Genomic DNA, 23,854 nt, shown 5'->3' with positions numbered 1-23,854 from the left:
GTAAAAGTAAATTTTTCTTTATTCTATGAATACAAGTTTTAGAAAATATATATAATACATTATGNGTGGAGGTGCTGGAATAAATTGAATATGGTAATCCATTCACCGTGTCTAAAGACGGATTTACCGTGGAATATAAGTATAGAATACGGCAGATGATTCATCGTATTCAACTTAACGCCCCTCTACAGCCAGCTTGCGTGGCCTTGATGTGGCACCTGCGTGGCGGGGATAGGGCCAAAATTGCAGTTATAAATTTGAATCTGTACATCCCTTGTAGTTATAGGGATGTAAATCTTACGCTCTTGAATCTACGAACTTATAGAATATTTTTAAAGCTTTGAGTGAAAAAATTAACAAGATAAGTGAGTTAATGCGAGCCCAAAAAGAAAAAATAGAATGTAAGTTTTACGTCTATACATACAACTTTTCTGAGCTACAGACCAGTTGAATTTAGTTATCCAGTCTTTCAATTTATTTGATTTGAGTCATTTAATAATATTTTAATTTAAAAAATTTTAAATGTGCCGTTTCTTCTTACATATTTTGTTAATTACTTATATATTTTATACAATTTTCTCAACTATAAATTTATTTTAAATTTTAAAATTAAAATACTGTACACTGATTCAAATAAAATGCATACATATAGGTAGGATTGATCGATTGGCTACAGGCCTTCAGAGTGAAAAGAGCAAACAGTAGAAACAGAGAGTCAGAGAGTCAGAGCCACTTCTCTTCCCCAGTTTATTTATTACAGCAGGGGAGCAGAGTAGGGAACCAAAAAGCAATGTGGGTGTGTGTGTGTGTGTGTGTGTGTGTGTGTGTGAGAGAGAGAGAGAGAGAGAGAGAGAGAGAGAGAGAGAGAGCGAATGATTGAGCCGCGTTGTTTTTGTTGTTGTTGCTGTTGTTGTGCTTTGCACTAATGAATAAAAGGAAAAGCAAAGCCCAAAAGAGAGAGAGAGCAAGAGAGAGAGAGGGAAAGAGCACCAGTACCTTCCTATTTCTCCTCCGTCGTCGTCGTCGTCCTCCTCCTCCTCCTCCTCCTCCTCCTCGAGAGCTAGAATACTACGTACTACTACTGCTGCTGATGAAACTCAACATGAGGAAGGACGCGTGCGGCAATGGCGTCGGAGGAGCATCAAGTACACTCTCCTCCTCCTCCTCGTCCTCCTCCTCCTCCTCCTTGTCCCTGATCTCCCTCTCCTCCTGCTTCGACATCAAGCCCCTCGTCGCCACCCTCCTCGGCTTCTCCCTCCTCATGGCCCTCTGGCATTTCCAGCCCTACGACTCCCTCCTCCTCTTCTCCCACCCCTCCTCCTCCAATCCCTCCTCCTCCTCCTCCTGCCCCCATCTCCCCACCCCCACCATTCTCACCACTTCCCCCAACTCCACCACCACCACCACCATTAGCAGCAGCGTTTCCACCCCCGCCGCCCAGCAGCAGCAGCAGCAGCAGCAGCAGCAGAAGACGAAGCTCTCCACCTCTACCTCTTCCTCTTCTTCTTCTAGCAGCAGCAGCAGCAGCAGCAGACAGGAGGATCCGAACGTGCGGGTGTTCCGGGCGTACGGCAGCGCGGCGGCGCTGTTCGTGCAGATGGGGGCGTACCGCGGGGGCCCGTACACGTTCGCGGTGGTGGGGCTGGCGTCGAAGCCGGCGCACGTGTTCGGGAAGCCGTGGTTCAAGTGCGAGTGGGTGCCCAACAACTCCAACTCCAGCTACGGTACCACCCTCCGGGCCAAGGCCTACAAGATGCTCCCCGACTGGGGCTACGGCCGCGTCTACACCGTCGTCGTCGTCAACTGCACCTTCCCCCTCGTCCCCAACGCCGACAACGCCGGGGGAAGGCTCCTCCTCCACGCCTACTACTCCCCCTCCCCCAAGCGCTACGAGCGCTTCGTCGCCCTCGAGGAGCCCCCCGGCTCCTACCACCCCTCCCGCTTCCTCCCCCCTCACCAATTCGACTACCTCTACTGCGGCTCCCCGCTCTACGGCCGCCTCAACCCGCGCCGCCTGCGCGAGTGGATCGCCTACCACGCGCGCCTCTTCGGCCCCCGCTCCCACTTCGTCTTCCACGACGCCGGCGGCCTCGGCCCCGCCGCGCGCGCCGCCCTCGACCCCTGGCTGCGCGCCGGCCGCGCCACCGTGCAGGACGTCCGCGCGCAGGCCGCCTACGACGGCTACTACTACAACCAGTTCCTCATCGTCAACGACTGCCTCCACCGCTACCGCCACGCCGCCGACTGGACCTTCTTCTTCGACGTCGACGAGTACATCTACCTGCCCGGCGGCCGCTCCCTCCGCTCCGTCCTCGCCGAGCTCTCCCCCTTCACCCAATTCACCATCGAGCAGAACCCCATGTCCAGCGAGCTCTGCGTCCTCCCCGACCCCCAACACGACCACCACTCCCGGTACGTACTTGTAATTCCATTCAATTTTTTAACATTATGGTATCAGAGATTAGAAGCTTCTTCTGAGTTCCGAGTCATTATTATTATTATTATTATTATTATGTTATAGTAATCGTTGCTCTCTCAGTACAGAGAGAATCGGCGAAAGTTTGGCGTGCGTATAATAATATATACATTGGTTTTTAAATTACAAGTAGAGCATGCATGTCTCTGGTTTTAAGTTGTTGATTTTGGAGGTGGATCAGCAAATATCCGCCCCAAATTGGTGGTGGTGTAGTCATTGCAAATATTGCGAGGAGAAGGGCGGGGCTTCATCTGATGAGATGAGATGAGATGAGATGAGATATCTCCCAACTATTGTTGGAATCCTGGTCTTACCCGTGTGCAGGGGAAAGGAAGAAGCTCAGAAAAAGATGAGATGAGATGAGATATCTCCCAACTATTGTTGGAATCCTGGTCTTACCCGTGTGCAGGGGAAAGGAAGAAGCTCAGAAAAACTTTTGAAGAATCTTTTGTCTCTGGTATATTCCTCAATTAAGCTTCTCAATTTCCTTGAGGAATTCGGCTGTGTTATTAGGACCTCTTCTCCTCTCATCTTTGGAGGGACTAATTTTAATATATTACGACATTGCGATTCGGTTCTTTGATGGCAAGATAGATAGAATCTTGTCCTGGTGCTTTTGCATAAACTGTAATAAGGCATTTGTTTACTACTAGCTTTTTTATGATTGCCTGGTAGAAGCAGGATAAATGAAGTTCAACTCTGTTGTATTATTGTTATTATTATTATTATTATTATTATTTCATGCAAATTAATACTTTCACTGGCCCCCCCCAAAAAAAAAATAATAATAATAACAGGGAATGGGGGTTTGAGAAGCTGGTATTTCGGAACTCAATCACTGGGGTCAGGCGAGACCGCAAGTACGCAATTCAGGCGAAGAACGCCTATGCAACCGGCGTCCACATGTCGGAGAACGTCATCGGAAACACCACTCACAAGACAGAGTCCCTGATCCGCTACTACCATTACCACAACTCCATCAACGTTCTCGGCGACCCGTGCCGCGAGTTTGTGCCGATTCCGCCGAACGGCAACGTAACATGGTTCGAGAAAATCCCCTATGTCTACGACGACAATATGAAACGCTTGGCCGACACCGTCAGGCGGTTCGAGGAGCAAACAATTGGACCTATTCAAATATAATAAATCATTCTCATTTGTTACATATTATATTATATATATATATAGATATAGATATATATAATCCGGCTTGCTCTTCGGTGCGGTACGGACATTCTTTGTGGTGGAAATGATCGTAGTTCAACAATTGAGAGCTCTTTTCTTTCCCTTGGGTGGCGGAGGAAACTAAGGAACCAAAGATAATGGGAAGGGGCAGGGCGCGCATTAACCTATGATGTACATGTATCAAGGTGAGGTTTTGTGACGTTGTTCACGCTTTACATTGTCTAATATATTCCTGCGTTGTTTCCTATCAGATCGATTTTTCGGGTAACACAGAGTTCTTAATAAGTCAGAGGATTTATGTGTCAAAACCTATCTAGCTCATTGTTTCTTGCTCCTTCTTTCTCTCTCTATATATACATATGCATTGCAAGTTGTTGTCATTTTTTATTGTTTGCATTCTAATTAGATACTCATCTCAACTTATGTTGAATTATGAGTAGAACAATCAGGGCTGATGAAATAATTGGAAGATGAATAGGGTGCCCCATCTCTTCCTTGTGTCCTTTGTATTTTTTCTTTAAATTATTATTATAAGAGGAGGTGGATTCATTCAATAATTGTAAGGTATGGGTGGTGTTGGTTTTTTAATGAGGGTCATTGTCTTTTTGCAACATTTTAGAAATTGTGACATCCCTCAATGTAAGTCACTGGAAACAGATGGATTTCAATGCAAAGAGTGGTCCATGGGGCTCACCTACAGCTGCTGCCTTATTTGTCCTTGGCATTTGCTCATTGCAAGCTATTTTATCTTCTCTTTCCCACATTCTCAGAATGAACTTGTTGTGAGCTTCATGTACACAATAAATCTTAATTTAAGTGTATTAGAAATTGGTGAGAATATTCTCTCAAAATGGAAATGGCAAATCACAATGGGTTAAGGGTTGATGAGGGTGTAGTAGCCAAAAAAATTAGGCTATGATAGGGTGTGCCACCAATAGCCAGCTAGTATACCATGTGGGATCACAGATCACTAGTAGGGGACCTGTCATGTATAGATGTGTGAACTATGTTTCATTATTCAGCATCCAGGGGCAGGGCATTGCAATTTGAATTGCTCCTTCATTTAGGAAGAAACCAAAATTTTCCTTCTAGAGGGCCCTGGATTGAGCAATAAGTGAACCAAACTGCCCTATTTTCTGTTTAAATTTGCTATGGATACTTGATGATCTTCATGTGGTGAAACCTTGAAAGGCTGAGTGAGCTGTGGGCAAAATTTTACTAGTGTGGCAACTTTTGTAATAAGAAAATTAAAGGTCAAAGATTTTCCTTTTCCTTTTGTCTCCTTTTCTTTAAGAAAGTTGCTGGTTGGTTTAGAGAAGCACTTTTTGGTCCATACTCCCTGATGGAAGAATCCATGACTAAATTGGTTTTGGTTTGTTTATCTGGTTTCTCTGTTCTTTTGCTGATGATCACCACTTTTCTTTTGCTTTTTCTTTTTTCTTTGTTTTTTTCCTTTGTTTCTGAAGAGAAATCTTTTCTGTTGCCCACCTGATTCCTCGTCTATCTTGTGCTCTACTCAAGGGGTGTAAGCATCACAGCTGCTTCATGTGCATCAGTGCATGTCATGACTTGATGTTGGGCTCCTGGAATCTAATAATACCTTCAGTTTTAAAATTAGGTTAGGAGATTTTGTATCAAATGTTTGCTTTTTTCAGCCTTTTAATTTCACATACTGTACTGTGTCAAAGTTTTGTTAGACTTAAGGGCTAGTTGGAATGTCGGAATAAGTTATCGATGGCTATTTATGCTGCATGGGAATTTTTGTCATGTTGTAGTTAAGATGTTGATTCTAATACCTGCATGTGGTCATGATTATTCAGATAGTACTCAAATTCATGTTCTTCAGCTAGAGAACCTGAAATTGTAAGATAGAGAAACTGCAGTTGCAAATTTGTTAATTTTTTATGTGGAATGATGAGATTATCTTAATGTGAGATTTTCTTCTTTAATTTCAGTTTAGGACTCAATTGGATAGCTAGAGTTACTCTTTCCGTAGAATTGCTCTCTCCGTTGAGGCATTTGGAATCGTCGCCAAAATTGATTTGGATGTGGCTCCATCTGTTGCAGCTGGATCTCAAGTTTTGAACTGCAGCAGCAGCTGAATGCTATTACAAACCTGCATGCAATGTAGTTAGATTCGCAGACTGTTCTGCAGCAATAATTGCCTACAACAAGACAGCCCCTTAGCAATCATGTTTCAATCTTTTCGGCCTAACGCGGCATCTGCTTGTTGACAATCAATCTCACTCACTGGATAAAGAAAATAGCAACAAAAAAAAAAAAAAAAAGAAAAAAGAAAAGAAAAGAGAATCGTCTCACCCTGCTTAAGAATCAATAAATGTTACGCGGTTATGCAGGATTTTAAGTGATCAAACTACGCCACCGAATTAATATGAAAAAGAATAATATATGCTGTATATATACGAGTATTAGCTTCGTACTAAGTCAAACCAAAAATGCATATAATTCCTATGTACATGTCACACTGACCCGAATTTAGGAATACCCAAATAATGATATTATTATATATAATGTAATAAATGGGGTAACCAATAGAGTGATATTCATTTATTATAATAATATGTATTATGTTGATTTTGCTGATGCTGTACATATATAATAATATTGGCCTCATATATATATATATATATATATATATATTAAACATAATGAATCCACAATATTTTTTGCCACGTGGCAAGAAACCCTTCATTCTTTAGTTAATAGATAGAAAAATTTGTTTTAGTTTTTTTTAATAATTCTCTCTCCTTTAATTCCCACCCCTTCCCCTCCCCTCTCCTCTCCTCTACGTTATATGATCTATTAACGTTTCATGAATTAATGGTAATCTACATTAACGTTTAATTAATTAATGGCAATTATAATCATAATTGATTACTCTACTAACTTTGAATATCTATTAAACTTTTCATAGCCACCATTTCATTTTTTCATTTTTTTAATAATTCTCTCTCCTTTAATTCCCACATTTTCCCCTCCCCTCTTCTTTACGTTATATGATCTATTAACGTTTCATGAATTAATGGTAATCTATATTAACGTTTAATCAATTAATGGCAATTATAATTATAATTGATTACTTTACCAACTTTGAATATCTATTAAACTTTTCATAGCCACCATTTTATTCTCTTTTTTTTTTTTCTTTTTTTTTTTTCTTTTTTTTTTTTATAGACAAGGCGCCACTATGAGGAGAAGTATTGAAAGATAATTCGTGTAAAAATTTGTAATTCATTAAATGATTGAGATCGAACTTTCAGATGAATCGATTACTTATTGCGAAAGCAAAAAGAGACTTTTTTATGAAGTCATTCTTTTTTTTATATATGTACCTTTTGATTTTTCTATTTTGGGTGTTAATTAGGTGGGGTTTATGTGATTTGCAGGTCTGAGCTGAGAATCTTAGATCCTTTTCCTCTCCTGAATGAGTTTGAAGGTATTTTGGTTTATCGGAAAGATGTGAAAACCTTTTTTTTTCCGATTTGGATAAAAAATGTAGAATTTTTATCATTAAATTCTTCCACATTTTGCTTAATTTTGCTCGACTGTTCCTTCTCTTTTAAGTTGGTTTTTTTTTTTCTTTTTTTCACTTGAATTACATTTTGTTTTGTTGCAGTTTCTCCTCCCGCCGGGTTTCCTGATTACCCTCATAGAGGTTGGTTTGGAAAAATGGCAACTTATTATTGATGGTCTTATATTATAGGGTATTTGCTTCTGTTCAGGTGTTGTTGTATTTAATTATGTTTTTTTTTTTTTTTTCAGGATTTGATACTGTTACATACATACTAGAAGTAACTCAAGTTACACATCTCTGTTATAATTCAGATTGATTTGTAGTAGATGCTTATAAGGTGTTCATTGAATTATTTCTGTGGGGTTTCAGGGCTCATTCACTCATCAAAATTTTGCTGGACATAAGGGCATAATTAGGCCCGGAGAAGTGCAGGTTTAGCTTTGTTTGGCTTTTTTTTTTTTAATACTAAAAAAAGATTGGTAAAAATGTTTACTGAGAGATCCTCTCTAGCCCATTTGAAATAGGCCCTCAATTTTATTTAATTTTCAATTAACACTCGCTTGAACTTTAACAATTCCTTTTATTTGAATTGTTATGTGTAATCAATTGTAAATTTTGTATTTATCCTTACTTATAATTTTATTATTTTTTTGACTGAAATATTGAGTTTCATTATATAGATTGTTGAGTTAATAAGTATAAAAATATCATCTTTAATAGTATTTTACTAATTTTTATAGCCCATTTAAACTAATATTTTTTATTTTATAGAAATAATGATTGTTTCGATAATATCTATCCGCCGCATCGCGCGGGTGACTACATTAGTATATATATATATCCGGATAAGAAGTGAATTAGTCATACCATTGATTAAATTAATAAATGGAACACCAGAAGAGAATACAAATATTAATTAACTAGTTCTTTTCAATCTTATGCCTTGTTTGATATAGAAGACTATGTAAAGTTACTGGACCGAAGGAGTTAGAAAAAGTATATTGAGATATACTTTTACGTTTTTTGGCGGGATCATTGAAAAATATACTATAACCAAATAATTGTTATCTATATTTTAAAAAAATAAAATATTTTTTCTATTGTATTTTTTTACTATTTGTGACGCATAATTCACATGAAGTCTTATAATTGTTTGGGGAAACTTCAAAAACCCCCCTGGTTTCGCACTTTTTCACTTTAGTATCCTGTGGTTTAAAGTGTATCAAGTTAGTATCCTGTAATTTCGCACTTTTTCACTTTAGTACCCTGTGGTTTAAAGTGTATCAAGTTAGTACTCAGTGGTTTCATTTTTGTATTAAATTAGTACCCTGTGGTTTCAATTTTCTCTTTTTATTATCTATTTATGGGTATATAATTTAACGAAATATTAAACCACATGATATTAAAGTGAGAAAGTGCGAAACCACATAATACTATCTTGATACACTTTAAAACATAGGGTACTAAAATGAGAAAGTACGAAATCAAAGGGTACTAACTTGATACACTTTAAACCAAACCACAGCGTATAAAAGTGAGAAAAGACCGAAACCACGTGGGGTTTTTTTTGAAGTTTTCCCTAATTGTTTTGTAGGGCATGGTTGTTGGCAGAAGCTGAGAGTGTTTGTTTTGGTACTTGCAACGAAACTGATTGCAGGTAAACAAAAATGGTGTGGTCGGAAGGACTGCACTTGGGCCCCATTGCACTATCTGTCTTCCTACAGCAGGAATTGAAAAAAATAAAAATAAAAATAAACAAACAAACGAAACAAAATTTAAACTGAGTTATGTTATTCCTGTGTTAATATTTCCAATAGATTTATGTTTGTTTCACTGTAAATAGAGGCTTCGAAATCTAATTTTTCCCCTAAATAATTAGTTCAGATGTTTTGGATTAATTGTGAATGAGAATATAATAAAAATTATTTACAGTTAAATATATCATTGATTTACGAGTTATTCATGACCAAATAATGGCAGGAATAAATTTTAGTGAAAAAAAGAACAATGGAGTTTCGAATTTGACAGGCCATAAGTAACTTTCACATTCGAAGGAGTTTGGACCATATTTCTATAGAGTGGTAAAGGTGTTTTCACATTGATGCTCCGTACTAGGGTTCATTTTTCTTGGTCTTAGCAAGTATATTTCACCGACCTTTCTTTTAATTCTTTTCATAGTTAATAGTCTATTAATAAAGATATACTTATTCTTATTAGCCTTTCAATCTAAGTGACTTAATAAGTTTATAACAAACTTGCTATTCCAAATATAAAATACGCAATATTTTGAAAATATTATAAATCCTGAAGCTTCCCTTACTGCAATTCGCGATAATAAGTGGAGATAATAGTACACCCATTCTCTAGTATAAATAGTAATTATATTCTAGAAGTATCTACACAACTCACAGAATGGTTCGCAATTCACACCATCTAATATAATAAAATAGGGTGGGAGTTAGGTATATAGAGTCTGATTATAATGCTATCAATAGCACCAAATACTAGGTGGTAGCAACTACCCACTCAACCCTAAACCTTATATATATCACACTATTCCATCAAACGCACACCCAACCCTAGGGTACGACTATCATCCTAATTACATATTCCTTCATTCAGGTATGAAAATATAATAACATCAATGAGTTGGTGCTATTAATAGTATAGTAACCTAATTCTGAATATATATATAATAATGAGGCATATTTTATGATTCCACTTGGTCGTTGAAATAAGATATTTTATGATAATTTATAAAAACATTTTGTGCCGTTGAAAATTAGGGACTTATTATTATTACCATTAATTTTCTCCTTGAAAACTCTTGACATCAACGATTTGACAGAATAACATAAGCAATTTATCTTATTTCAAAAAAAAAAAAAAAAAACTCAAAAGCCGAATATAGTATGCCCTATTTGTGTATGAACATTTTAATATATTTATTTGATTTATTCAATATATGTTGGATGTGTATCATAATCAAAAATCTCAAATAGGTATCATATTCACAAAAAAAAAAAGAAAAGATAAATCATTCATTTAGCTGGAATATGTTATTATTGTTCAAGAAGCGAAAAAAAAATATATATATAATCACACGATTCGAATATATTATTCCGACATTTAAAAAAAATCTTAATAATTATATAGTGTATCTAGCAAATATTGTATATTTTCGAGCAGGTCAAGGAATAATACGGAGGAATAAGATATTGGTGGAAACTATTGTTTGAGTGGATCAGATTCTGATTAATTAATGGAGAGACTTTGAGATACGGCGATATAAATGCCGCATAGATCCCACGTTGGCGAGAAGAGTCAACTATCGAATGGTTGACCCGGTCCTCGCTCGTGTTTCTAGACAGTTCCCAGAATAGCAGGAGAGGTGGGAATGGGAATGAACCAGAAATATCAGAAGCGAATGCGAACCTTCCCCCCTGATCGGATCGCTTTCCCAAAACTATTAAATACACACACCAGCAGGTCTAGCACTGCATCATCACATACGTGGCCTTCTCACTCTCTCTCTCTCTCTCTCTCTTTCTTTCTTTTCTTTTTTTTTACATTAGTTTCTTGTGCTGCAAGACACCTGCCCGAGTCTTCCGCTACAATTCCGCTACAATTCCCTGTACTGCCCCCACAAAACTACGTGCCCAAGCCCAACGCATCCTTGCCTTTTTATTATTATTATTTTTATTATTATTATTTTAATCGCACGAAAACAACTTTTTATATTTATATATATATCTTTTGTGTGTGTATGTATGTCTATATATATACTCACACCTGATGGTACCTCTTCCTTCCCTATCAATAACCGACCATTGAATTCTGGCGTTCGTTACCGTTGTTGCATGGGCTCGTGCTTCTCTTCCGTCACCGCCGCCGCCGCCAAATCCGCTATCGACGTCCCCCGGCAACCGACGGCCAAGGTGGTCGCGGCGGACGGATCGCTGACGGAGTACGCAGCCCCGATCTCCGCATCCGACGCGCTCGGCGGCGCCGCCTCCGCCGAATTCTTCCTCTGCGACTCCGACCGCCTCTGCTTCGGCGCCTCCATCCCCGCGCTGGGCCCCGGGGATTTGCTCCGACGGGGGCAGCTCTACTTCGTCCTTCCCCTCGCCCTCCGCGGCCGCGCGCTCTCCGGCCTCGACATGGCCGCCCTCGCCGTCAAGGCCAGCGCCGCCCTCGATACCGCCGCCGCAGCAGCCGCATCTAGTAAGAAGAGAGGACGGAGAGTGATGCCCGTCGAAGACGCTCTAGTACAACATTCTTATAATGATTACGACTTCTATAGTACTATTACGGTATCTGCCTCGAATTCTGCGTCTAATAATTATGAGAAGATGATGGCCTCAAAAAAGAAAGGTTCAGCGGGCACCCCGAGGGCAGCTTCTCGGCGTTTGAGGAGGATGTTGAGCACCATTCTGGAGGATGCGGAGTGAAAAAAAAAAAATAAAAAAATGCTTAATTTAGCTCGGATTGTATTTGATTTTATTTTTCATTTTTATTGTTCCATTTAGATTACTTTCTCGTTCCAAATTTCATCAACGTATTTAGAAGCAGCAATTTTTGTTTATTTATGGTACTCAATTGAGAGCACTTTACAAGTGGTTGTATATTTAATTGTTTGTGAATTTTTTAAAAAAATTAGTGCCTGTGAATCAATATTCCCTAACTTATATTCAATCCTAATCAATGTCCTTTCTAACATACAAAGCGTAAGATCAAATTACTCGAAAAACTTGAATGAATCTGCAGAGTGGATGCGTGATCAAAAAGTGTGCGGTTGGAATTATATCAAATATTCTTTTTAAATTTTGTTATTATTTTTGTTATTACAAAGGATGCGTTGCACGCACGCTTGTGCGTTTATATTGTCATTTGTCCCACACCGGAAGGAGAACTGCACATTGAAAGGCAGCGAGGAATTAAAAGAAGGGCAACTCAGAATCAACAATTCATACCTTTCTCGGCCTTTTGGCTAAGATCAAGTGTAGTATCTGTTCTTATCAGTTTAATATCTGATACGCGGGCCATGTGCTCGCCTCGATATTAAATTCATTTTTTTCTGGGGAAGGGTCTGCCCACGGCAGCTTGCTGCTGCGGCCCTCGCGCGTCGCCCATGCGTTGCACTACTGCACGGGCCTGGCGCACCCCTACCAATACAAAGTCTCAAAATTTGTTTTAAAAGAACTTAATTAGATCTACTAGTAAGTGATAACTACTAGTAAGTGATAACTAGCTAGTCCCAAATCTGTTGCTATTAGTATGAACATCTGTGACAAGATTTCTAACATAAGTGGCCAGCAGCAGCAGCAGCAGAAATTAAGTTTTTCGATCATCAGAAGAACATAGTAAGTTGCATAGCAGAATCAAGACGATTCTGCCATGTGATGTGCCAATTGAAGCAAAAAAAAGGCCTGGAATTACATATCTTGATCACAATGGTATGTATGCTCCGGCGTTGAAGCCCGACGTTTTCCAGATAACCCATCTCCTTACTGGGCTATCATCCTGGTCATCATCACTAGCAACTACTCACAAATATATATATATATATATGTATATGGTCAGGTCAAGCACAACTAATTTCATACATGAGAGCAACTAACAGTCGAAAAGGTTTGATCACTTGCGGAAAAGAGGATTTATTATGGAGCAGTTGACAGCATTGCTAATTTTCTTTTTCAGACAGCGAGGAGATGAGGTTCTCAAAAAACTCCATGTACCTCAGAACTGCAACTCTCTTGTGCTGGTGGAAATAAAGCCCCTTAGAATATTTCTCTACATTAAGGGCATGTTTGGTTCACCCATTGGTTCACCTATGCCAGATTATGAAATCGGAATGATATTTATTGATTCGAATTATTGTTGTTTGGTTTATAGGAATCGGATTGCAATTCTGTTTCCACTCTGGAATGGAAAATGACCAAATACATGTATGGCCGAATCCGGTTTTGAATTCCGGATTGGCCTATTTTAAAGTAAACTACTTATAATCATCTCTCACAAACACTTTCCCCTTATCTTCCTTCATCACTCTTCTCTTTCTTAATCAAAGCTCTCTCTTATTTTTGAGTGATTCGTCATTCCATTTTTTTATTCTAAAACAATCAAATTTTATTTATCATTTCTATTCCAATCATAAATCAATCATGCCCTAAAAGAACATAGAGAAAGTTTCATACGCACCTCGTGCTGTTTAGTACCGATTTGGCTCAGCTTCTGCAGAGATTCTCTGCACAAGAAGTAGAACTAAAAGAGTTTTGGTGCAAATACATATAGAGCGTTCGACTCGATCAGAAAACTGAAATTGGCTTCAACAAATTTAAAGGTTCTGCTTCAGGGTTCTGTTTGAATCTGTAAAACTATTAACCATAAAAACTATTGAGGCTTCTCAGATTTTTAATGATGAAACAATACTTCTGCAGAACCTCTAGCTGGCTAGAGAGGCATTTGGACTGATCAACAATTGCTCAATTATCTAGCACAAAAGATTCTGCTTTTGGCCTCTGTATGAAGTTAATTATCAGTATTGCAACAGAGAAGCTGTTAGTGACTAGATAAAAATACACCAGCCATCCAGTTTCGGTCAGATTTCTCAGTTCACGGGTTATCAAAAAGAACTTCTTAATTCCACCATGCAAAACAACCCCTTAGCTTACACACAGAAAAATATACTATCGCAGGATTATGATGCTTGATGAGTATTGAATCTTTTTAAGTTAATGTATAACCCCGTATGAGATGGAAAAGAAATAAAGAAACAATTTGAACGATCAAAACATGCCACAGATTTATGAACCAGAGGCTTGCGACGGTCAAAGCAAGAATTGAAAGGCAAATGAATAGTAATTGTTCTTCCACAAGGCTACAGCAAAAACATTAAATACATCAAAATCTCATAAAATTCTGCTAAATTTGCTGAATCTCTCGGCTTATTACCATCTCTACAAGTACATCTTTATGTTCTCTGTCATGTTCTCATGTTCTATAATATTGAATGGCGTGGAGTGTTGAATGAGAGCAACCAGAAAAAGCAAGTGTTAATCACCTGGCATGGATCATGGAACCCGAGTGGCTGTAATCTGAAGGGTCCCAATCAGAGGCGGCGTTGTAAATCGCCGACAGCGACACGAGCACCTCGCCGATGCTCGGCCTAGCCCCCGGCTCGCGCGACACACAGCGCATCGCCAGCTCGGCCATGGCGAACGCCAGATCGAAGGGATAATCGCTCTGCAGGTACGGGTCGACGAAGCCTCTGAAATTCCGCCGCACGTCCTCTCCGCCGAGCACTCCGGATATCGACTCCCACAGCAGCAGCGCCTTCTCGCCGCCTTTCGTCTCCTTGTCGTCGGCGAAAGAGGCCGCCTCCCTGCCCGACAGCAGCTCGAGCATGACGACGCCGAAGGCGAACACGTCGAGCTGGGGCGTGACGAGGCCGTGCTCCAAGTACTCGGGCGCCATGTAGCCCTGCGTGCCCACGACGTGCCGGGTCATCTGCGGCGCCGATTCCCCAGATTCGTCCGTCGTCGGCGCCACCGCTCTCGCGAGGCCGAAATTCGACAGCTTGGCGCGCAATTCGGCGTCGAGCAGGATGTTGCTGCTCTTGAGGTTCTTGTGGATGTACGGCGGGTTGGTGTAGTTGTGCAGGTAGTTGAGGCCGTCGGCGACGTCGTAGGCGATCTGAACCCGCTGCTTCCAGCTGAGATAACCTCTTCCGCCGCTACTCCACTCGTTGCTGCTGCCATCGTGGGGGTGGGGGCGGTGGTGGTGGTGGAGCCAGTCGGCGAGGGAGCCGTGGTCGGCGAACTCGTAGACGAGGAAGGTGTCGCCGTCGTGGACGCAGAAGCCGGAGAGCCTGACGACGTTGGAGTGGTTGATGTGCTTGAGAATGTTGATCTCGTTGGAGACGTCGCCCTTGAGCCGCTTGATCGCCGCGCTGTCGCCGTTGATCACCCCGCGGTACACCGACCCCTTGATCCGGTGCTCCTCGCCGAAGAACCCGGTCGCCCTCTCCAGCTCCCCGTGCTCGTACACCGCCAGCGACTCGATCACGTTGCGGACGTCGCTCGAAATCAGAGGCGCCGGCCGCTTCATCGGCGCATCGCCGGGGGCCCCGCCCGACTCCGAATTCGTCTTTCCCTTTGCATAGCCCGGGGGGAGACCGGCGGCGCGGCGGCGGCGGAAGCGGACGGTCAGCAGACCGGCCAGAATTCCGCAGAGGATTAGCAGGCCGGCTCCGATCCCGATCCCGATGAAAACCCATTTGTTGCTGCTGCTGCTGCTGCTGCTTGAGCCGGAAGGAGGAGGAGGAAGGGTAGAAGAGGGAGGAGGGGGAGGGGAAGCGGCGAGGAGCTGTTGCTCGGTGGGCTCGGACCTGAGGGGGACGAGCAGGGTGGTGAAGGGGTAGATGGTGGAGTCGGCGGAGAGGCTGTTGGCGTCGAGCAGGGCTTGAGGGTCGACGCCGAAGCGCCCGGCGATGGCGGAGGGGTCTTCGCCCCAGGTGACGACGTAGGTGAGCAGGTACTTGTATCCCTGCGCGGTCTGATTGGGGCTGGGGCAGGCGCAGCGGAGGGGCACGGCGATGGTGAGGCCCACGGAGAGGTTGTGGCTCTCGTAGCGGGGGTTCTGGGCGATGAGGGCCTGGCACGTCGACAGGCCCGCGAAGGTCCCGTTGGCGACGGTCAAGTAGATCTCGGAGGCGGACTTGAGCGTGTAGGTGGCGTTGTGCTGGTAGTAGGCGCCGGCGCAGGCGCAGGCGACGGGGACGAGGACGGGGCGGCCGTCGGGGAGCGGGGAGGAGGCGTCGGCGGCGCCGTTGACGGACGAGATGTTGGCGGCGTCGGCGGACAGCAGGTTGGAGATGTCGACGGGCGACTGGTAGGACGGCGCCGCCGCCCGGAAGGTCAGGTACGCCGTGCACGACCTGCTGCCGCCGCCGCTGCAGGAGTAGCCCAGCGTGGAGGAGCCGTTCGTCCCGTAGCAGTTGTCCTGCTCGTTGTTCTCGTACTCCTGCTGGGCGTCGCTGCACCCGATCGAGATCAAGAAGCACAAGAAGAACACGGATAGCAAGAACGACACGGGCGGCTGCTCCTGCTGCCGCTGCTTCGGCTTCCCCATTACTGACTGAGGCGCGGTGTTACGGAGTTTTTCTGTCTGTTTCTTATTATTTTTATCTTTTTCTTATGATCTCTCTCTGTCTTCTACTCGCACTCCCAACTAATCAATATTGTAAGCTCATTATATGGCAACATCACGCATTCATGCGTGAGAAGAAGAGGAAGAGATATAAATTGGCAAGTGGGTACCCGCAGGCGACACTTCAATTTCTGTGCTTGGTTGGCGCTGTGAACCCGCCGTTTCTTCCGCACTTTTTGACTTCGGGCTCCGCAGCCGCGTTAAAAGGGCATGAAGTATTTTGTCCCTTAGACTTTCCTTAGACTTTCACATATACATCGGCAAGGGGCATGAAGTAATTCAGGTAAACGCGGTGTTAACTAACCTACCCCTTTACGCCCTATTTGTATTCAAGGCACCCAAATGGGCACTTAAGAGCATCGAAGCGCTTAGAAGGGACTTCTTCTGGAACGGTAGGCGAAACGCCGCAAGAAAGGGCTGCTTGATGGTTTGGAAGAATGTATGCCGGAGCAAGGCGGAAGGCGGTTTAGGGATCTTGGATATAGCGATCATGAACCAAGCGCTACTTACTAAATGGTGGTGGAAATTCTGCACAGGTACTCAGTTACAGTGGAACAAGCTAATCTGAGACTTATATTATCGTCGAATAATACCTTTGAGAGAAGGCAGATCATTTAGACCCTACTCAAGCTGGTGGAGGGGAGTTCTCTGCCATAGCACTATCTTCTCTTGGGGGAAGGCCTACAAGCTTGGTAACGGATGCGACATCAACTTTTGGTTAGATCGGTGGTGTGGGGATAACACGCTAAACCTTTTATTCCCCGAGGCTTTCCTCTTGTCCGACGGAAAAAACCTAAAAGTTAGTGACTGCTTTACGAGGGGTAGTTGGGAGTGGAGTAGGATTTTGGGAGTCGTTTACAACCAAGGGCAAGGGACGAGAACCAGCCTCGCGAAGCTCAAAGATAGGATTTCACAGTATTCCACGGAGAATAGATCAGATACTATACAATGGCGATGGAGCAACGATGGTTCTTACTCTGTAAAAATCGATCTATGTGTCGTTGTCGGACGGAGGTACGAGGGATGTGCGTGCATCTCATCTGTGGAGAGTCAAAATCCCTCTTAAGGTTAAAGTGTTCTGCTGGCTGGTCCTTAATAAGAGAATCCCTACGACCGATAGATTAACTAAAAGAGGTTGGGTTCAAGACTCAACCTGCGTACTATGCGGGTCGGCCGAGGAAACAGTAGACCATCTGTTCACCAGGTGTGTTTTTAGCAAGTTCATCTTAGTGTCGGGTGTTGATGGAGTTCAGACTCTAGACATGGAGGATGAGGTTAACCGTGCTTGGGACAAGTGGAGGATTAGAAAGAGCCGAAGGAAGAAAAGGGACTGCCTTACTGATTTAGCCGGTTGCTGGTGGTGCATTTGGAAGGCCAGAAATGACATGATCTTTAAGACAATCCAACCAAACCCTGAGAGGGTTGTTATCACTCTCCGGCAGTTACTGAAGGAGTGAGATTCGGCTCTACCTACTTGAATTTTAATTTTAATTTTTATCTTTATTTCTATTTTATTTTTATTTTTATTTTTATTTTTTTTTCAGGGCCCTAGTTGCCCCCATGGTTAGTAAATTCGCGAATAATTCGCGAATTTTTGGAAAAACGAATTTTACGGCCGTTTACGTATTTTTCCCAAAAATTCGTAAAAAATCGCGGTTTTTTGGTGAAATATTCTTGTTCGCGTTTAATTCGCGGTTCGCAAATTAAACGCCTGAAAAAAACGGCGCCGGGTCGCAGTCGCGGGCGGGCCTCGCGGGTCACGGGCTCGTNAATCAAACATACTACTGCATAACAACAAATATATATTAATTTAATATGATACAACATTATATCAAACAACACGGCGTGATACATTAGGGCTAATATTGCGCATAATTATTTAAATTGAACAAGAAGAAAAAAAAAATTCTAGTGCATACTAAAATTAACAGAAAAAATAGTTAAAACAACAAATCAAAACACCCCAAACAAAAAAAAAAAAAAAAAAAAAAACCGGCAGGGGGAAAAAATTCCTTTCGAAAATCGAAATTCGAATTGCCCTCTTCGCCCTCCCCAAAACGAAGATTTTACCCTAACCCTCACCCCTCCCGCCTACCATCGAGGCACCGATCCCAGCCCCGATCCCCTTCCTTCCTCCTCTTCCCTTCCGGCCGCTCGCCGCATGCCATTGGAAGACCCCGCGTGGCCACATCGAAGATCGAGTTCTTCACTCTTCAGAAATCAGAAGTTCAGAACCCTCCACTCCTCCAGTCCTTCCTTCCTCAACCAGTCCGTCATCTCCCACGCCCCCCGCCCCGCGCCCCGCCCGACCTCGCCTAAGCCCGCGCCTGCGCCGTCGCCGCCGCGTCTGCGCCGCCGCCGCCGCCGCCCACCTCCTCGTTCCGCCCCTCCTCTCCCTCCTCCTCCTCGGCCTCTCCCAGCACACAGGTAACCTCTTCGCCCCTCTTCCCTTCTCCGATGAGTAAACCTTGTATGAGTTTGACTCTCATCATCCCTATGATCTACACTTTACATTGTAGTTTTGAAGTCTACATCCTTTACATTGTAGTTTTGAAGTCTACAAGTTCTATTTTCTCTACTGCTCACAATAATTAATCTCCTTCAAGCTAATTAAAATTGTTAATTAGGGTTTCTTCATCTCTCCTTAATTAATTAAGTTGGGTTTATATTGACTCTTGGACTTGCGAAAGGTGCCTAATTAATTATCATAGATCTGAGATCTGAGATCTGAGAAGTTTTTTGGATTTGAATTTGGATTAGAATTAGCAACGGGATTTGGCGGGCATCAATCGATCGATCACTTCGAGTATGTTAACCTCTTTTAAAGTAGCTTAACTAGGTGTCTATATATATATTTTAACCCTGCATATTATGGTGCGAAGTTTATTTCAGGAAAAAAAAAATTGCTCCAAATAATGCTATTCAAGTAAGGAATCTTGACAACAAAGGGTAACATATTTTAGTAACAGAGTTTGCAATAATGGTTGTATGTGAATCTTTTATGTTTATATGTGAATCTTCTATATTTTATATTTAATTATATTCAGTTTTCAACTATGTTTTACTTAATTAGTTTAATTTTGTAGCTCTTTATTCTTATATTCTTAAGAAATATGAATATTTATGCTAATAGCATAAATTTTGAGAGAAAAAAAACTTAATTTAATAGCCGAATTTTTTATCCCGAATTTTTAATTGGTGAACGTATAATATCCGTATAAATCACGTATCCGAATAATTAGCGAATCCGTTTTTTAGCCGTATTTTTCAATAAATTTAAAAATTAGAAGACGAATTTTATCCGAATTATATCCGTACCGAATTTTTGCCGAATCCGAATTTACTAACTATGGTTGCCCCACCCTTGTAGCCTAGTTCATTTTTCCAATGAATAAAGCGGGTAGCATGCTACCTTTCTCTTAAAAAAAAAAAATATATTTTGTCTTCCTCAGGCGCATCACAACACCAATGATCCGGGCCCAAACTCATGCAATTGATAATCATTTTGAGACAAGTGCTGGATCTGCAATTCATTCTAAGTTATAATTTTATACTAATTAGTTAGTATTTTATTAGTGTTTTTCTTATTTTTAACTGGATGCTAATTTTTTCTGAGAAAATGGAGAAGGGTAGATGCTTGATACAAACAATTAATCAAAGGAGGCGGCGACCACCGCCTACCAGTCAAAGCGTGGCGGGGACGCTATGATGGGACAGCTCTAACGTACCAGCACGCAGGTCAAATTGACTTTGTAAACTGTGGTGACCCACATTCATGTTGCTTCTTAGAAAGAAAGCGAGCCATTTACACATTTTTTTTCCTTTTTTTTAACTTGTTTCTCCTAAATTTGTCTTAGATACACACGATTGATTGGCTCACTCAGGAAGGCAAAGTCAAAGTTGTAGACGAATGACGAGGATTGGTTTCACCCGTACTTACCTACTTGGTTCCCACAATTAAACTTGCCTAAATGAAAAGTATCATGTTTTTTTTTTTTTTTTTTTGGGTTTAGAGAAAACCGAATAGTCTCACCAAATCGGTCATAGCTGTTAACCTCTGAATTTCGCATTAACGAGACTGATCAATTGGACCAGAAAAGATGGAGCAAAACCCTTGCACAATGAATTAGTTAGTTGGCTTCTTGTGCTCTAGCTGCTCTTTTATCCAAATTAATTTGCTTTGTGATAACATCACCTATTTATCTAACTGGACGTCAATAGAAAACGAGTCTTACATGCGTTCTCAGCTTCTTTTAACATTTTCTTTTTCCCAAGTTTTTGTTCCCATGTTCCCATTTAGCGCGTTATTATTATTATTTTCATTATGTCGTAGTTGCTGCTGCTGCTGCTGCACCAAAATTAAGTTTTGAAGCTCGTAATCAAACTGTTTTCGGATAAAACTTTACAGAGTGAAATTTTTATCTATTTGTATATGCAAGGTCGCAAGTAATCTCCTCTTCTAAATTACCAAACATCACACCATTCCCAATATGGTACGTTTGTAAATTTACAGAGTAAAATTTTCTTGTATTTTTTTGTTTTGTTTTATTTTGTTTTGTTTTGGATGATGATGTGGGTTTCCAAAATAATTTTGTAGATGTTCAATATGAATTCTCCTCGCTATGCTCAATCAATTGCACAAATCTTCGAATCGAATAAGATACATATCGTCAAAAGAATTCGATCACTTTATTGATGATTATCGTGTTTTCTGAAACACATTAATTAACGAAATACTATACTTTTTCTATACATCACAGAAACAACTGATAAAAGAATCTCATACAGCAGTAAATTAGAGACAGAAGTGTCCGCAAAACAAAAAAAAATAATAATAAAAAATGAAAGAATTGGAAGGTATCAATTTGTGTGTCATGTATCCCCCCAGATGGCAGGGGATATATCTATACATTCAGTTATAGTTAGATCATCATCATGGCCCTGAACTCGTCAAAGCAGATGACGCCGTCACCGTTGAGATCGAAGCCGCGGATCATGGCGGCGCACTCCCTGGTGGTGCGGGGGTCGCCGAGCCTGCGGAGTGCCCGCTTGAGGCTCTTGGGAGTGATGCAGCCCTGCCCCTCCATCTCGTACACCCGGAACGCCTCGCGCAGGCTGCAGCTCTCCTCCTCCTCCTCTGTCGCCGCCGATATTCCTGCAGCCTTCTCATCTTCTGCGAGCAGCCTCAAGAAATCCTCAAACCCGAGCAGCCCGTCCCCGTCCGAGTCGCTCGACGCCACCACTGCTGCCGCCGCCTCGGCCGACAGCTCCTCCCCGAGGCTCCTCCGCATGCAACTCTGCAGCTCCGCAGGCGAGATCTTCCCATCCCCGTTCTCGTCAAAGTAGCGAAACACACGCTCCATCACCTCCGTATTTCTCGATCGCCTGCTCCCCCCGCCGGAGCTGGCACCGGAGCTGGATCTGGATTCGGTGCTGCCACAGCTCAGGACCCGCGCAAGTGGCTGCTGCTGCTGCTGGCGAATATCGCCATCTGCAGGCCTCTTGCTTTTAGGAGACAACGCAACCCGCAGTTTACTTATCAGGGACGAAGACGTCGAGAGGGAAGCCGAGGAGCTGCTGCTGTTCCGACCGCTCACGACGTCGGCCGGCTGTACTGCTGCGGCCAAACTGGCGGCGGCGGGCGCGGCTCCGTTGTTGATGACAGCAAGCATGATGGACGTACGGTCGCTAGCTAGCTACTACGTGTATATATGATTATCTGCGAAGAAGTGTTGATACGTACGTAGGTGGGCGCAAACTAATTAACAAACTCGGATCTGCTTATCACCGATCCCCATGGTGCGAGAAGAGAAAGTTTGTATATATAGGCAGTATATGTTTGATTCCTTGCGATTTCTGGTCCTTTCTTTTCTTTCAAGGAAACTTGTGATCCATCAGAAGCAGCTGGGTTCAGGAGGAGCTTCGAGGCAGGGAACGGGGAAGGTTCGGTGGTGATGGAATTGAGGAAGACGTCGGCAAAGCCGTAAATCAATATAATATAATATAATATAATAATAATAATAATAATAATAATAATAGTACTTCTTTAAAAGCAACGGTGTCGCAACTGTGTCGTATGTACGCGTACGTACGTAGCAGGGACGGCGCTAACGGTCAACCGTCGCAGGGGACGCGGAGTGTCTTACGAGAAAGGATGTGGGAGGATAAATGAAAATTAAAAAAAAAAAAATTTACTTTCATTCGAGCGAAAGGCCATACTCTTTTTGGTTCCAGAACTAAATTTTGAGAAATAATTTTTATTATTCCCAAGAATAGAGAATATTTTGATATAAGTTAGAATAACTATAAATTTACGTTTGAATATTAATTATTTGTTCACGGAGGATATTTTCGATAGTGTTTGGATGCTTATGTGAGAATAAGATTACTGGACTGATAAAATTTACGTTGAATGGTAATTTTACCCTTAAATATTTTATGAAATATTTAATAAATATTTCAATGTTTGAGAATAGTGATAAAATTAATATATAAAGATATAATTATAAATATAGATATAAAAATATAATTTCAATTATATAATATAACAAACAAGTAAAATTATATATAATTTTAAATATAGAAAAGAAGATTATTTTAAACATTTATTATGTAAAAAAATCACATTAGAAAAATTAACTTAGTAGCATCCCATTTTAGCATTTGTTTGAATTTATTTAAATTTGATTAAAATAGAGTATAAATATTAACAAAGTATACATCAATTATAAGATATAGAATATTGTAATTTGTCTCTTTTATCAAATGGCAAAATAAAAAGACATAAATTAAATTAAAATTAGGACAATAATACAACACAATAATAAAAAATATAAAATAAAATTGTTGAATTACAATCCTCTGAAATAATTAAAATATAGTGTAGAGCTACTATGATATCAGAAGCATAAAGTAATTGGTGCTTCCAATTTTTTAGCCCTTGGATTAAAAATTCTACGGTTGGGATGATAGCAGTCCCCTTAGGTATCGTTTGGTTCGGGGATAAGCAAAAAATGGCTATTCCAAGGATAGATATAAATTGAGGTATAAGCGGGGATTAGATCAATTTTGTGTTTGGATGAAAATTGGGTTATTCATAAGAATAAAAAAAATTACATTTGGTTAGGTAAGATGGAATAAAAATTAAAGTGGGTAGTTATAAATAAAAAATAATGATATTACCCACTTATTATATTTGAATTTGAATTTTTAAATTCTAAATTTATAATTTGAAAATTAAAATTTTAACTTTTAAATTTTAAAATTTGAAATTAAAATTTTAAATTCAAAATCTCAAATTTTCAATTCAAAATTTTAAAATTTGAATTTCAAACTTTAAATTTAAGATCAAATTTAAATTTGAGAAATATAAAATATCAAATTTTAAATTTCAAAATTTTAAAATATTAAAATTTAAATTTAAAATTTAAAATTTGGAATTTAAAATT

At 41.2% G+C, this 23,854-nt stretch overlaps 5 protein-coding genes across 5 annotated transcripts; 3 read left to right on the top strand and 2 right to left on the bottom strand.

Moving 5' to 3' along the window:
• Positions 842 to 4,372, top strand: LOC109725132 (galactan beta-1,4-galactosyltransferase GALS1-like). Its single transcript, XM_020254215.1, has 2 exons — positions 842 to 2,412; positions 3,274 to 4,372. The coding sequence occupies exons 1-2, from the start codon at positions 926 to 928 to the stop codon at positions 3,617 to 3,619; spliced, it is 1,833 nt and encodes a 610-aa protein (XP_020109804.1). The 5' UTR covers positions 842 to 925; the 3' UTR covers positions 3,620 to 4,372.
• LOC109725039 lies at positions 10,715 to 11,869 on the top strand. Its single transcript, XM_020254087.1, has one exon. The coding sequence runs from the start codon at positions 10,967 to 10,969 to the stop codon at positions 11,645 to 11,647; it is 681 nt and encodes a 226-aa protein (XP_020109676.1). The 5' UTR covers positions 10,715 to 10,966; the 3' UTR covers positions 11,648 to 11,869.
• Positions 14,002 to 16,585, bottom strand: LOC109725100 (protein LYK5-like). Its single transcript, XM_020254168.1, has one exon. The coding sequence runs from the start codon at positions 16,326 to 16,328 to the stop codon at positions 14,256 to 14,258; it is 2,073 nt and encodes a 690-aa protein (XP_020109757.1). The 5' UTR covers positions 16,329 to 16,585; the 3' UTR covers positions 14,002 to 14,255.
• On the top strand, positions 17,060 to 18,169 carry LOC109725101. The gene is made up of 2 exons (XM_020254169.1): positions 17,060 to 17,859; positions 17,951 to 18,169. The coding sequence occupies exons 1-2, from the start codon at positions 17,669 to 17,671 to the stop codon at positions 18,111 to 18,113; spliced, it is 354 nt and encodes a 117-aa protein (XP_020109758.1). The 5' UTR covers positions 17,060 to 17,668; the 3' UTR covers positions 18,114 to 18,169.
• On the bottom strand, positions 21,072 to 22,662 carry LOC109724617 (putative calcium-binding protein CML19). Its single transcript, XM_020253495.1, has one exon. It carries the CDS (start codon positions 22,076 to 22,078, stop codon positions 21,329 to 21,331), a length of 750 nt encoding a protein of 249 aa, XP_020109084.1. The 5' UTR covers positions 22,079 to 22,662; the 3' UTR covers positions 21,072 to 21,328.

This window comes from Ananas comosus, linkage group 19 (genome assembly GCF_001540865.1).
Source record: "Ananas comosus cultivar F153 linkage group 19, ASM154086v1, whole genome shotgun sequence".
NCBI lineage: Eukaryota > Viridiplantae > Streptophyta > Magnoliopsida > Poales > Bromeliaceae > Ananas > Ananas comosus.
This window is presented reverse-complemented; position numbering and strand designations above follow the sequence as displayed.

Bases quoted from the DNA above. Each gene is read 5' to 3' on its own strand.
- LOC109725039 (XM_020254087.1), top strand. From the start codon at position 10,967: ATGTCTATATATATACTCACACCTGATGGTACCTCTTCCTTCCCTATC.
- LOC109725132 (XM_020254215.1), top strand. From the start codon at position 926: ATGAATAAAAGGAAAAGCAAAGCCCAAAAGAGAGAGAGAGCAAGAGAG. The intron at 2,413-3,273 runs GTACGTACTTGT...TAATAATAACAG, and splicing joins CAACACGACCACCACTCCCG to GGAATGGGGGTTTGAGAAGC.
- LOC109724617 (XM_020253495.1), bottom strand. From the start codon at position 22,078: ATGCTTGCTGTCATCAACAACGGAGCCGCGCCCGCCGCCGCCAGTTTG.
- LOC109725100 (XM_020254168.1), bottom strand. From the start codon at position 16,328: ATGGGGAAGCCGAAGCAGCGGCAGCAGGAGCAGCCGCCCGTGTCGTTC.
- LOC109725101 (XM_020254169.1), top strand. From the start codon at position 17,669: ATGGAGGATGAGGTTAACCGTGCTTGGGACAAGTGGAGGATTAGAAAG. The intron at 17,860-17,950 runs GTGAGATTCGGC...TTTTTTTTTCAG, and splicing joins CTCCGGCAGTTACTGAAGGA to GGCCCTAGTTGCCCCCATGG.